General features: G+C 42.4%; 2 protein-coding genes across 2 annotated transcripts; one reads left to right on the top strand and one right to left on the bottom strand.

Annotated features, from left to right (window-relative positions):
* Positions 1 to 66: 66 nt before the first annotated feature.
* On the bottom strand, positions 67 to 6,887 carry tbccd1 (TBCC domain containing 1). The gene is made up of 9 exons (XM_044217338.1): positions 6,633 to 6,887; positions 5,917 to 5,981; positions 5,560 to 5,826; positions 5,138 to 5,296; positions 4,821 to 4,937; positions 3,717 to 3,966; positions 3,411 to 3,597; positions 2,790 to 3,320; positions 67 to 2,320 (listed from the first exon to the last, which is right to left on the bottom strand). Exons 2-9 carry the CDS (start codon positions 5,977 to 5,979, stop codon positions 2,107 to 2,109), a joined length of 1,788 nt encoding a protein of 595 aa, XP_044073273.1. The 5' UTR covers positions 5,980 to 5,981; positions 6,633 to 6,887; the 3' UTR covers positions 67 to 2,106.
* A 146-nt stretch (positions 6,888 to 7,033) lies between these two features.
* dnajb11 (DnaJ heat shock protein family (Hsp40) member B11) lies at positions 7,034 to 14,025 on the top strand. Its single transcript, XM_044217347.1, has 10 exons — positions 7,034 to 7,240; positions 7,769 to 7,925; positions 8,582 to 8,679; positions 9,142 to 9,274; positions 9,750 to 9,892; positions 10,443 to 10,525; positions 10,614 to 10,671; positions 10,779 to 10,890; positions 11,078 to 11,237; positions 12,239 to 14,025. The coding sequence occupies exons 1-10, from the start codon at positions 7,167 to 7,169 to the stop codon at positions 12,301 to 12,303; spliced, it is 1,083 nt and encodes a 360-aa protein (XP_044073282.1). The 5' UTR covers positions 7,034 to 7,166; the 3' UTR covers positions 12,304 to 14,025.
* The last annotated feature ends 1,092 nt before the right edge of the window (positions 14,026 to 15,117 follow it).

Genomic DNA, 15,117 nt, shown 5'->3' with positions numbered 1-15,117 from the left:
AGCAAACATGTAACATATTTCTATGTCCAAAGATAAAGACAGAATCAAAACATCCAAAACAATAAGCAGGAGGTGACCTGGTTTTATTCAAAACCTTTATTCATTTAATAATCAAAAACTATATTGTGCTCTTCATATAGTAACTGCATAAAGGTGCGTGTGTTCAAATCAACAGGTACGTTTTCTGAGTAAGCAACAGCAGTAAGGCATTTTACAATGTAATCACTTTCGTCTTGAAAATGAAGAGATACATCACAGCATTTAGAAAACTTAACAGTAATATTCTCTAATGTGTAACAGCATTTTAACAGTACCTATATTTATCAAGTCCATCTTCCCTTAACTTCACATAACTAATTCAAATGCTGCCCTGAAGACACACGCAGCTGTTCTATTGTATGTAATGTAAGACCCAATCTGTCCCAAACTCAAAATTTAGCATGCTGTCATGAGTGGAAGTGCGGAAACAGGAAGCTAACGGGCTGACATAGTAAATGCTAAAAATAGTTCTGAGGGAGGGTAGATTTATGAAAAATAATCTTACTATCATGCTAAAATATACATATTCATACAGGTGAATTAATACAAAAATAAACATACATTTAGGCAACAGTACTGCAAACTGACCAAATATTTGTTAAATTTAGCCTCATTTGGCACGTCAGCAGGTCAGCTATTTCGGCTGTACTGAAGAAATGAAAGGGCAGGCCTGCAATAAATCACAGAGCAGAAAACTTGCTGCTGAACTTTCATGTTGTACCTGTGGCCACACAGCAGTCACAGACGTCAGAGCAAATATTTCCTTTTGACAGCTGGTGAAAACACCTACTGTGAGATCAATAATTGGGGTGTGGCCACATGCTTGAAAGGTTCAGCCCACGGAGAGCAGTGTAGCTACACGTATTGACTTACCCTGTATGTACATAAAATATGGCAACGTTTGGACGGTGCAATCACATACCTACATTAACCTGTTATATTCCTTCCTTTTCCCCCCCCATAATGGAAAATGCTTGATTTCTATTTTTTAATATTCTATTAAACACAAAAAATAATGACCTGAGCAAGTAAGTGTAGGTGCTCTAACATGTCCTTAACACCCAAAGTGCTAAATTTTTAAATGTCAACTTCCCTTAATAACATTGTCTTTTTTTTTTTTTTTTTTTTTTAACAGAAAATAGCATGTAGTTTACATACGTGGGCATAGTTTGGGAGGAAATGGTGACAATCACTCCAGACTGTATGAAAGAGACCCGAAGTGTCCACAGCAGTTATGGTTCTCCACAGCTTCCCCTAAAGCAGCAACCACCATTGCAGAGTATTCATACCAATCACAAGTGCTTTAAGTTTAAGATCTTCTAATGGTCTCTAAATGCTGACTCTATTGAGTTTACACAAAAAAAATTCCACACAAGAACATGGGGTAGTAAGTGGATTTCCAAACTGTGTGTCTTAATGTAGATTTTGAGAATCATTATTAAATTAATGAGCTATTAATGTTTTAAGAGAACATGTTTTTGGGCATGTCTGCATGACTGACAGGTCTCTCAGCCTGTCAGCACCCTCCTCAGCTGCACTCATTTTTTTTCATCCCAAAAAAAAAAAAAAAAAAAAAAGAGGTTACATTCAACAGTAAACTCAAATCTAAGCTTTTTCAAAATGTCCCTTTAAAAGCCTACGGTGACTTCACAGATGCTAAACCTGTGTTTTTTAAAGTCTACAGCTCTCCTCAAAAGAGTGGTGCTTGCGATGTTGTTTTACAACATGCCAATCCACTCCCCACTTTAACTCGACACGTTAAAGACTTAGCTGCCTTTTCTTAAGAAGGAATTGTAAAGCAGCTCATACCAGCCTTCCACTCAGGAATGAGTGGGACATAAGTTGCTATAAAAGCTGGATCAAGCACTCCAGACTTGCCAGGAAGAAGGTGTAAACAACCACAAACATACTGTACAATAATACTTGCAGTAAGCGTGTAAGAACTTACAGGAGCTCCAAATATCAGTAAGACCATATGTAGCCTGTCTGTGCATACTGTTGCGCTACCTTAATTTACACGTGTAATTATCCTGCTGGCTGAGACCCAAACAAGGCTAACCCAACAATTCAACAAGCCATAGGTGACTGTCTCACTGCCCGTCCAGTCCTAATATGTTTGGAGTCATTAACTCGGGGCATGTCTGTTGCAGGCCCATCGGAGTCCTTTAAAGAGGCTATCGTGGGTGGGATAAGGCTGTCAAGTTCCTGCCTGTGCCCCTTCTCCAGAAGCCACTTGTGGAACTTGACCTCCACCAACTCCTGGAACTGCCGCTTCTGCTCCCTTGAGAACATAAATGAGAAATCAGTTACAACAGAAAAACAAAACAAGAGGTCAACTACAGAGCAGGAAAAAGATGTGGGAGAGGTTGGTGTTAAAACACTGTAATATAGAATTCAAAAAGGATCAAAGGATTCCCCCCCCCCCATGAAAAAGCATCCTATGATGAGTTCCCTGTTGTTCCCTGTGCTGTCAGGGTCAGGTAGAGCGAAGAGCCCCTCGAGCATGTTTTCTGACGCCATGCCATCACTGAACTCCATAATATCTCACCAGCTGAGTGGCTAAATCACATTCTTATTGATCTTTGGAATGGCTGTTACGTCACTGACTAAAATAGCCTGCCGGATAATGGAATAATAAAAACTTATTTTTGCGCATGCATAGATGGCCGAGTGTTAAATGCTATTAGAAAGTCTATCAAATTATTCCACTTATTGATAACGGTGTTAAGAGGTCCTGATTTGCCACTCACTTGTTCAGCCGGGCCTCCATCACAGTCTTCTGCCAGTTCTGTATCCTCTTCTGCTTTTCATCAAGTGCTGCCTGATATGGAGGGGGCAATCCCCCTGGCACCTCACATGTGTCGCCCTCCATCTGGAAAGGCACAACCAGTGTGTGAAACTCAGCTGGGGGCAGCAGGCGGTAGCAGGCAGGGTCTGGGTTGGATGATGTGTTGAGTGAGGGGTTGACGAGGCCCTCGGTCCCCAGAAGCAACGGCCGATCCCAGTCATTTGGGACTACAGCCAGCCCCACGCTGGCCATATGATCCTCCAGGGAGGGGTAGAAAGTGTGGAAAGGCCCCAGTGTAATGTCTGTATTTCCAGGTAGGAGCAGGGGGCGAGTGGGCGTCAAGGCGTGGACAGTGCAACATGAGGAGGCTCCGATAGCGATCCTGCCGGCCACACACACCACCCGCAGGTTCTGGCAGCTGTGGATGTGGACGCTGGTCTCAACAGGACCCAGAACCACTGTGCTGTCACGGCATTTGTCCACACTGACTGATCTGAGGGAGCATACGGAACAAAACCATGACAGATGAACTGTGTCCCAAAAAGTCCCCAACACAACCCATATTAATGGAAGCAAACCTTACCTGAGAGGTGAGAGAAGGTATATGAAGGCATCTGAGCATCTGTGGATTTTGATGTTGGCACCGGCCAGCTTGTCGGAGGTTTTAGCCAGGGTCTGTTTGAAGACTTGCGACATCAGCACCATCTTACTGCCAGGTGGAGCCATGTGGGTGTTTCGGGCTATTTTGGCTCTCTTCATGGCCCCCTCCACTAGAATGCACAAACAAAGAACAAAGAGACAGTCAAAGAAATGTAAGACAGGTAGAGAAAGAGTGATGACTGTAAAGACACAGCAATATAAAACCTAATTCCAGAAGATTTTAGGATACCTTGTTGAGCCCAGGCTAGTTTCTTGCCTGAGCGCAGGCAGGCAGTCATCCCAAAGGGGTTGAGTGTGAGGCTGCGCTGGAGACACGAAAGTAGCTTGTGCAGGGGGAAGGAGCGGCTGAGTGCAGAGTAGCCAGCTTGTGTCTGGAGCGGACCTTTAGTCAGCAGCCTGTGGACAGGCTGAACAGCTCTGCCATGGCAAACCAAGCCTTCCAATAGCAGGCCCAAGCTTCGCACAGACTCCAGGGATATCTGGCAAAACACGATCAAATAGCTATAATGCAGCATAAGATGTGAATGGTAATTTGTTTTAAATGTTCATTTCAGTCAAAATTTCAAAAAGCATACAAACAGTAGCTATTCTGTAAGCGAGGATTAAAAAGAAATACGTGCTTTGCTTTAACGGAAATTAGATGTCACAGTTTTCTTTACTCTGATGGTTCTCAATTGTAATGAATACCGGCATCTTAAATCTTAAAGCTGCAATAACTGATTTTTTGGCCACTTGGGGGCAGCAGAAACAAGTTGTGAACACAATATTGACATATCATCACCTTTTAAAGTTGATATGGTGAACTTGTTAGCAACAGTTGTTTGTTCGCACATCTAGCCGTTACGGAGCAACATGATCATTAATTTGGAGTCGTGTTTGTGGCCACCTTGCGAATGTAAGTCCATTCGCTCTCTTTTAGCTCTGTTTTTGGCCTCTACCAACTCCTGAGTCTGGCTCTTTAGCTGCTAAATGCTCCACTATGTTCACCAGCTAGTCGCTAACTGTGTCTGCCTGCTGAGCAGGTAGTGTACAGTGGGTTTTTAAGAGCTTTTTCTCTGAAAACAGCTGCCTGCTGCTGCAGGAAACAACACTATGAGAGCAGTGAGAGTGAACCAAAACAGTAAAGTTGAGGACCAGACAGATAAACAATGAGCTGAAACTCACTATAAAAATCCGTAAAGCCGAGGGGAGCTGCAGATTCAGGTGATAATTCTCTGTAGGTTCATCGCTACGAGCGACACCTTTCACATTATTATTATGAAAATATTGATTATAGCTGCTTTAAGTTTGTTGCTGTAAAGTAATGCAGGACGTGTGCTGACTGTCCACATACCTGGCAATCTCTAAGGGCCTGTCCAGATTGTGACAGTTGTCCTGGCTCCACCAGCAGCTCCAGAATCTCAGCTAGATGGCTTTGCACAAATGACAGGTGGGCCTGATCATCCCAGTTCTGCTGAACCAAACAGAAACAAAAAAAGGACTGAGTGGCACATCACGAAGAACTGAGAGATGACAAGAACATTCGCGCTTTAAACTTGATCAAGTAGATGTTTTGCACTGGGCAATAGGTAGTAATCCGAATTACAGAATATTGTAAAAACATGCAATAATGTTATCAGTCTGTCTTTTGTCCTTCACAGTAACAAGGACCTTGTTCTGAGAGCTAGTCTTGGCTTCTCGGTCTGATGGAGAGGGGGAGCGAGTACGATGACTGGGCCACTCTTCACCGATCAGAGAGGTACGTAGAGACACGCGGTTCAGCTGCTGGATATAGAGGAAGAGGAGGAACTGCAGTGTGTCCACGGACAACTGGAGTGAAAAGGAGAAAAAGAAACAAGGAGTGCATATCAATGTGTACTGGAATTTGAGAGCAGGGTAACAACAACATTATCCTCTGCCTGGGGCAAAACACAATAATGCAATGTGCAGCACACCCTCATGAAAGAATCAGACATGATACAAAGAAGTTAACCGAGACAATGAGATAGTATTACATTCTTTAGTAAATTGAGCCATTTGCACACATAATCTTTAACTAAATTGTACTCCACCCCTGTCCTTTTTCCCCCCACCTTGCTCCTTTGTTCGTCCAGCTCGCTTTTGGAAGAGCACTGAGAAAGACACTCTGCCCACTCCAGCCTCTCCTCCGGAGTGTGGCCTATAAGAAGGTCAAATGTCTCAAAGTAGAGCCACGCAAGGTCTTCTGGAAGCTGTAGCTTTCCGCAGGCAATATGCCTCCACATGGGCCAGCCCAAAATGGGGAAGCAGCCATCCCGTGTTCGCACATAGATTGCCATCTTGCGAAGATAGTGCAGGCTGAGCTTGGAGGAGGGAGACACCTACAATGGCATTAACGCCAGTTATTTTACAACATTCGCATCCACTGGGTAATATCATTAATATTTAATAGGTGGGAAGAGTATATTTACCTGCAGGGCACCCAGTAAGAAGGGTTCCATGCGTGGCCATATACTCACACTGTCTGCCTCCATGTCTAAAGAGAAAGGAAACAAAAAGGATGTGGAAGTCTGACACATTATACACTGACATGCAACAAATTCACAGTATAGGAGAACAATGTAAGCAAGCACGGTACACTGACTAGTGAAAGTCAAACTTTTAAAAAAATCACATGACTTATTGCATTATATTCCTGAACATTAAATTTAGAGATTAACTGAGGGGGGAGCTGAGGGAGCAGCCTTTCTCAATAACCACCTGTAGTAAGGCTCACCTTACAAGTGCACAACCATGATAACAAAAAGACGTTTTGAAAACAAGCGTCATATGTCGTTCATTTAACATGGCGGCAAATATCTCCTGTAATGCCCCAATGACGCTTTGATGCTCCCATGACAACTGGCAACCAGGCTGCTCATCAACACCCGACTTGGCATCATAATATCAAGTTTGGCACGCTAACAAAGCTGACTCTCAGCTGAAACTAATCCAGTCAGACAGGAAATAAATATGCACAAAACTCACTTCTTGTTGTTGTGACGGAATGTGAAAGGCAGCTTGACAGCTGGAAGAATAAGTTTTCCTAAAAGTTAACTTCACCAAACTAGGGCTCGCTTGCTAACTTAGCTACCGTTAGCTAGCGAGGCTAGCAAGGCAAAGGGGACAACCGTGTCTTTTCTCTTACTTTCAGCCTTTGTCTTCGTCCAGGCAACGCGATGTTCCGTCTCGACGGGTCAAGTTACTCATAAGTGGAAGCAAAGATGAGAACGAGTCCCCGTCGCTGACTCTGGTTTGTTGTGATTAGAGGCAGACCCGACACACGTCTGCGGTTCTTCCTATTTGGCGCCGTCCTCTCGCCGAGACCCGAACAGGCATCTGTTGCGCGCCGCTCGCGGGGGCGCGCTTTAGCCTGCACCTGCAAGGCTGTTTTCACACACAAATGTGCTATTTTTTTTGCTGTAGTTGAATTCATACACACATTTATTTATTTATTTTTAACTTTGGAGCAAACCATTACACAATAGATCAACGGATGCTATATTCAAATTAAGGATGAGAGGTGTTTCTTTAATGGGGGGCGGGGGTTTTGACTGAGAGGCGGATCCAGCGGGTGGTGCTTTCTCTGACAGGAGGAAGAAGGCTTGTGACTGGCAGCGGCTTCCCGACCCTCAAAAGCCGGCTGTTCTTTCGCTACTTAATTTATAAAATACTGGGATCTATGGCTACCAAAGGGATGAGTCTCTGCAATGTGTGCTGCCTGTTTCTTTATGTTATCACGGCGGTGCTTGCGGGGTAAGTCGGGGGAGTACGTTAAGTCTCCGGTGAAACAGCATCGCCAGGTGGTACACATGTTTCATTGTGATTGGTCCAGAGCTGTCCTACATGTGTGGAGTAGACAGGAGCGGGCTGACACGCCGAGCTAACTTGCTAATAAGTGTTTTCCTGTTATCTAGTTAAGCGTTTACATTCAACGACCGCAACTTAGAAATGTAACGGCCATGTTTTGGAGGACTAGCTAGCTTTAGTTAGCTAGAAAGCTAGCCTTCATACCAGGGGAAACTAAACCGGCTTCCTTCTCGGTGACTGTAGCTAGCTAGCTAGCTAGCTATTTATCAAAATAACTCCCTCTGTAAAGTGTCAGTGTTGTCTAGCTACAGCTGTTCTTCATACCAGGGGAAACTAAACCGGCTTCCTTCTCGGTGACTGTAGCTAGCTAGCTAGCATGACTGTTACTGCTACAGCTGTTCTTGTCTTGTACATTTTGCTCTTGCCTCTGTATCCTCTGTATATAACCCATTGTCACCTCCTTCTCTCTTGAAGGCGAGATTTCTATAATATCTTAGGGGTGAGCAAGAGTGCATCGATCAGGGACATCAAGAAGGCCTACAGAAAGCTGGCTCTCCAGTTACACCCCGACAGAAACCCAGACGACCCAAAAGCTCAAGACAAATTTGCAGACTTGGGAGCAGCCTATGAGGTGGGTGTATAGCTACTGTGTGCTTAATGCCAGTGATAGCTTAAGAGAAGAGGAAAAAGTGAACTCGCTTTGACTCAGAAGATGGTTTTATTTACGTAACTGTCAGGAAACCATATTGTAGTTTTTGTATGGAAATGTGATTGTGTGCGGAAGCGCCTGAGGCACCGATACAGAAGTCTTTTGTACGCTAGCTTTTTGGTTGTTGTTGGAAACGGTACAGTCGCTGTGATTGGTCGACTAGACCGTGTGGCTGCCTCTGATTGGCTGTTACGCGGAACAGCTGGCAATTAGGAAATCCAGACGTGGATGAGTGAGTGGGAGTGGATTCAGATAAGCAGGTGTTTCCTTATCACATTTTCTCATTGCTCCTAAAAATAACAGTGATTATTTAGTCATGTGATTTGATATACAGGGAGTGGATATCACAAGGACACCTGTACAGGACATGCAATTCAGTATGCAAATAACACTGCTTTTGTGAATATTCAAGTGCTGTTAAGACTGTAAAAGAGGTGTTGATGGTGTGCGTGTTTTGTTGTACTGGATTACATTGTATTGAAAAGGTGTTTATGTTATTGGTTCCACACACTATGAAATGTGAGTAAAAACAATGTAGAAATCGTTCGTTCTGTGACTGACAGGTTGTTTATTTGTAGGTGCTCTCAGATGAGGAGAAAAGGAAACAGTATGACGAGTACGGAGAAGATGGACTCAAAGAGGGTCACCACGGCTCACACAACGATATCTTCTCCAGGTTGGCTTCACGAGCTCCGGTTGTTTTATACATTTATGTGCTACGTTACACTGGAGCTACTTTTTTTTTTTTTTTACCAAAGAAAGTGACAAAGTGTTTAACTAAAGTGTCACGCTGACTCTGTGTCAGTGTGACACTTTCGATTCTATTGAATTGGGTTGGTGGAGAAATCTGCAACATTTTATCTCAAAACCTGGACAAATTAAACCAAAACCAAATAGATAGAGAGCTAGATACCACTAGTGATAACAGAAAATAGGGTGAACCATCCCTTGAGGGACATTCTACTATATTAACATGTGTTTCTGGGATATTTGTTACAAACACGCTCCAAAAAAACATGGATATCAAATGTACTGGCATTCAATTGTAGCCAAGTGTTTTTATAAATGTGTGTAGAGATAGAATAGATGCATATAAAACCGATGCTACTACCACTCTCACTCTGTCGTCCTCCTGTAGCTTCTTCGGTGACTTTGGGTTCATGTTTGGAGGCAACAGACAGCAACAGGACAGGAACATCCCCAGAGGAAATGACATCATACTAGACCTGGAGGTCACACTTGAAGAGGTGTACTCTGGGAACTTTGTTGAGGTGAGAAGAAAATCCTGTTCTCTAAATGAAGCACCTGCACTCATTTATCCATATTTGACGTTTGTAACAAAGTGTGTGTGTGTGTGTGTGTGTACTTGCTACATAGTGAGGAATGAAACACGTTTTTTTACCTACAGAGTGAGGACATTTTGGCCGGCCCTCACAACTTCAAAGGGCTTTTTATTTAAAACTTGGTTTTAAGGGTTAGGTTAGAATTAGGTTATGGTTAGGCATTTAGTTGTGATGGTTAGGGTAAGTGGGTTAAGGAATGCACTGTGTCAATGACGGTCCTCACAAAGATAGAAGTACGTGTGACTGTGAGAGAGAGAGAGAGAGAGAGAGAGACTGAGATTTAAGTTGTCAAACTGCAAAATGTGCTGATCCATCATCTGATTTACTCCCTGGTAATTTACTTACTTTAATAATTTTTACTTAACTTTTTAATAAACTTTTATAAAACTGCTTCGTCGCACAGGTCGTACGTGTGAAGCCTGTAGCCAAAGAAGCCCCCGGCAAGAGGAAGTGTAACTGCAGACAGGAGATGAGGACGACGCAGCTCGGGCCTGGCCGCTTCCAGATGACTCAGGAGATGGTGTGCGATGAGTGTCCCAATGTAAAGTAAGTCATTGCTTGTGGTAAAACTGCCATCGCCAGCCTCAATAATGGCGGGAAAACCTGTCGTCAACGTAGCTGTAACGCAGTACAATTCAGCCTCCAAACTGACCGTTGTATTAAAACCGTTTAAGAGAGGTGTTGATTCAACTGTATGGTCATTTTGCTGCAGTTTGTGGTGCTGTTGAATTGTATTGCGTTATACTGACAGGTGTTTCTATTATTTTGTCCACCCGATTTATCATTTAAGGGTAGGCTAAATAACAGAAACACCTCTGTATAATGCAATACAGTTCAACAGCACCACAAACTACATCCTCCAAAATAACCATACAGTTGGATCAACACCTCTCTAAAACAGTTTCAACAGAAACTGAACATTATAGCCTTCGTGAAGGGAGGCTTTATAGCCGGACTGTTGTATTAGACTGCATTAGTTTTGGCTAGTTGTTCGTAATAAACTGGCAGCTGAGTGTATATTAATAATTTTTAGGAAAGAAGTTGTGGAAGCCAAATATCACAACACATGTTTTCTATTATGTATTCTTAATCACAGGCTGGTAAATGAAGAGAGAACCTTGGAGGTAGAAATTGAACAGGGAGTGAGAGATGAAATGGAGTACCCTTTCATTGGAGAAGGTAAATCTACGTAAAGCTTAATATATATATTATTTTTGTTTTGTTTTTCAAATGTTACCTGTTGTTAACGTCTTATATGTGACCACAGGGGAACCTCACATCGATGGCGAACCTGGAGATCTACGATTCCGCATCAAAGTGTTGAAGTATGAAAAAGCTGTATTTCCTGTGTGTCTGTGGTCTGCAACAATATACTTACATTGCCAAATATTAGATTAGCGACAAGAGTAATGTGAAATGATTTTCTTTTTAGACATCCTGTGTTTGAACGCAGAGGAGATGACCTGTACACCAACGTCACCATCTCCCTGGTGGAGGCACTGGTCGGCTTTGAGATGGACATTACACATTTGGATGGACACAAGGTTCTGTATATACTTTGTGTTTTTACAGAGCTGTCCCAATATATGGGACATTGTTTTCAGAACTCAGATTATTAAAAGTTGGTAGAAGACCATTTTAAAGTGTCATATTATTAAAAGAAAAGAAAAAAGAGTATGTGATTGAATGCACCAGTTAAATTGAATGGTTGCATCTGTCTTTGCCTGACAGGTCCATATTGTGAGAGATAAGATCACCAAGCCCGGCGCTCGCATGTGGAAGAAAGGAGAGGGCCTGCCAAACTTTGACAACATCAACATCCGAGGTTCCCTCATCATCACCTTCGATGTGGAGTTTCCTCTGACACAGCTCGATGAACAGCAGAAAGATGGTGAGAATGAAGGAAGTGTTAAACGACAGGCTGGGACATTGGTCCTGACGGGATCGGCGTTGGGGGAAAAGTTACTTTACTTCATGACTTACTTTATTAGTATTTACCAGGCAGATGCTTTTAGTTGCATTGCAGTATTTAAAATGTTAAGGTTCAGTGATTGGAGCTTGACCCATACTAGGGACTGAAAGTCAGGATAACTCACCGTCCACGGCTTCACTCACCCAACTTTATGAAAAAACACTACTAAATTGCTGGAGTGCCACCTCGCTAATAAATGTATGTAAATGTCGTCTTTTATTTGTAAAGGAAATTCTGAGACTGCACTTAGTTACTCACTTAAATAACATGCCGCAGCAATATGGTTCGTGCTGCGACATGTGTTGGCATCAGTGTTTTTAAGGTGAAGCAATGGGCTGGTTTTTTTTTTTTGTTTTTTCAAGTCATTCATTTAAATATTGGTTGATAATGTTTAAGTAGTTTCCCAAAGAGAAATGGCAAAAAATGTCGGCTCTAGCTTCTCTGACTCCTATCATAAGTGGAATCTTTTGTGGTTTTTGAAATGGAGGAAAAAACACCCTAGACTCTATACACATGCAATGACCAATTGTCCTTTTTATAGACTAAATAATTACCTGACAAATTAAAAATCATTAGATTGATTTAATAATGTTCATAATCATTAGTTACAGCCATAATTGTGGTGTGTGTGTATACTGAGTTATTGAAAATGTCATGGTAAAAAAAAAAAGGCAAACACATGTTCATCCCACTGAGTCAAATGGGTTTCTCATGCTGTGACATACACTATGTTGATAAAGTTTAAGTCAATAGTTTATACACTTGAAACATGTATTTGTTCCCGAGTTAAGTTTTGGGTGTCGAATATTTGGGAGACGTGGTCAGATCAGTAGCCAGTAGAATCACGGTACACTTTTGATATATGTATATATATGACAGATATGATGCTGCTGATAACAGTTATCATTCTGTTGTTGCAGGTATTCGGGGCCTTCTGAAGCAGGGCTCGGTACAGAAGATTTACAATGGACTACAAGGATACTAACACACCGACAGACACGGTCTGGACTGAGTTATCTGCCACACACACACACACACACCTTCATTCAACAGGAGGGTGCTCCGTCATTCTGGCCAGGGTGTATTTATTATTTTCAAATTGTTCTCAGGATGGCTTGAATCCAATTTGTTTTTACTTTATAATGTTCTACAGTTTGACAGAAGTGGCACAATTGCAGACGTTTTATTTGAAGTGTATAAATGGAAAGAATGACATGTCTTTGTACTTTTTTTTTTTTTGTCCCTACAATAAGGCCTTTTTGTTTATTTTAAAAATTTAATTCACTTAAGATCAAACAAACACTGTCTACTAATGTGTCAACCACTGTACCTTTCTGGAGAAGACACTCTGGTACAGCCCACTTCTTCTGCTGAAGGATGAGCTACTGACTAACTGGACATCTGAAGAAGAAAATCCCCTACCAACGTTTGAACGACTTTCAACCTGTGCAAGACCAGAACTTGGTTCTTTCTTTAATTAGTTTTATGAATGTAACAGCTTCACCTGTTGAGTTATGAAACTGTTCTGGTCAGATTCCTGTTCATTAATACTTTGTAAATAGGGAAGAACAAAGCTCACCTGTTGTGTTTTAGTTTTCCTTTTTTATGTTGCCTCTTATTTGTCTGTCTACATTTGACATATTGCGACAGGAGAGCTGTCGGCATTGCACAACCCCCAGGTTCACTGTGACCTCTTAAATAAACCAGTGAAGTTTTATTATTTTGGAGGAATGGGTGCAGTTTGCACATCCTCCACTGTACTCTCCACAGTAGAACAGTTTTGTTCCACGCACCTCTGACACTCACCCTGTCCAGGCCGAACACCTCTAACTCAAAGGGACTTCAGACCAGGAAGTGTCAGCATCCCTGTCGGGTTTTGCTGTTCCTGACTGGTAACAGTTTGGTTTTATTGATGGCTTGATTGGTTTATAATGAGAGAAGGGGAATCCTACCCTTCGCTCTGTTTTTACTATCAACTGCAACGCTGCCTCCCAATTTTATGAGAGTGTCATGGCCTTAAATGTGAATTATTTGGCCGTTTTTACTGAGCGTTCTAGGGGATAATGTACTTTTGACTGACAATATCAATAAAGATTTCTACAAATTCTGATGAGATGTCATACCCCAAATTCACCAGCAGATGACATCAGAGTCTAGTTAATGGCCATTAGTGAGTAACCCTGACCTCCAAGGAGTCGTACAGCTGCAGTGAGTGTTGTGAGACAGGATATGGGACTTTTCTTTCCCTGAATTTAGCCTGTCAGGTTGCACACCACGGCTATGATTCGAATGTAGCCACGGAGAAAGAGCTTCCTGAGATGTCAAACTGTGAGAGAGGGCTGTGCCGCACGTCCATCGGGTGTTCCTCACTGTTGGTTTCAATTTGTTGTTTAATTATGGTTTTGATTTAATGATTTGTAAAAATCAGTAAATGTATGTAAGGTTTCACCTAATGAAACAACATTTAAAGCTCCATTGTGTGACTTGTGTAGGAGCAGATTTCTGAGGGAAATTACCTGATCTTTAATCAAGTTGAAAAGCTGCCTGCATCAGTGTGTGCTCATGTATCTTAATGTTTCTTAGGATCAATTTGACTGTGACATGTTGCCCAGCTGGGGTTAGGCATGTAGTAGTGATGGTTAAACCTGCATTAATTGATGTTTTGGCCACCTGGGGGCAGTACAATAAACTGTAAACACATAATTGACATATTATCACCTTATAGAGCGTTTAAATGACTATTTACACATCCAGCAGAAGCAGAGAAACATGATCATTCATTTGGAGACGAGTTTCTGGTCGAATATGAGACCAACATTCACTCTTTTAGCTCTGTTTTGGTCTCCACCAACTTCTGAGGGAAATATCTGACTCTAATGATAAAACGCTCCACTATGTTTACCAGGTAGCTAATAACTTTGTCTGCTGGTTATTAGCTTTCTGCGGAGAGCGGTGGGAGTGAACTGAAATAATAAAGTTGCGGCCATAAAACCAAACAACCAAACCAAAACAATTTGCCAAAAGATGCTTAAACGCCCCATAGAGAGCAACTGGAAATGTGATAATATTCTCTGTGGGTTTGACTCTTTTCACGATACACATTTTCAGCAAAAAAGCTCAGATAAACCCACTGTAAGCTGCCTACCCAGCACCAAACAGGAGACAGACAAAGCTAGTTACTAGCTGGTTAACCATGGAACAGTATAAAAAAATACTGATTAATACAGCTTTAAGGTTAGAAGTCAGAGAATGCATTATGTCAATGAGGGTCCGCACAAGTGTAGGTGTACAAATGCGTGAGTAGAACAACCCCTGACATGTGACCCTGTGACCCCTCCGTGGTTTTACATCTCTGTCTGTTTTACTGTAACGGCTGCCATCTGAACACAGGCGCACCACTCTATGCTTGGCCCTGACGCGCACACACCCTACACCTTGTGGGTGGAGGGACTGTGGGTGGATGGCTGTTGGGGAGTCTGTCTGCATGGGTGGAGCAGGGGATGTCCACAGAAACATATTCATGATGGTTAATTTATAGTGTGGTGAATGGTATACGCATCTGCCCACCACTGTTCATGTCATAGACTGTGTGTGTGTAATAATCTCCCACAATAGATATTGCATGTGTGTGTATTGTACATACAATATGAATATGTGTGTGTATTGCATGTGCATTCATGTGTGTGGCCAGTCTGTGTGTATAATGAACTCCCACAGCGATAGCAGGGCTGTGGTAAAGGGAGTTTCCGTAGTCATTTTCAGACTGAAGAGGCTCCAGAGAGGAGAAGAGAAGCTTTGT

Source organism: Siniperca chuatsi, linkage group LG12 (assembly GCF_020085105.1).
Source record: "Siniperca chuatsi isolate FFG_IHB_CAS linkage group LG12, ASM2008510v1, whole genome shotgun sequence".
NCBI classification, from domain to species: domain Eukaryota; kingdom Metazoa; phylum Chordata; class Actinopteri; order Centrarchiformes; family Sinipercidae; genus Siniperca; species Siniperca chuatsi.
This window is presented reverse-complemented; position numbering and strand designations above follow the sequence as displayed.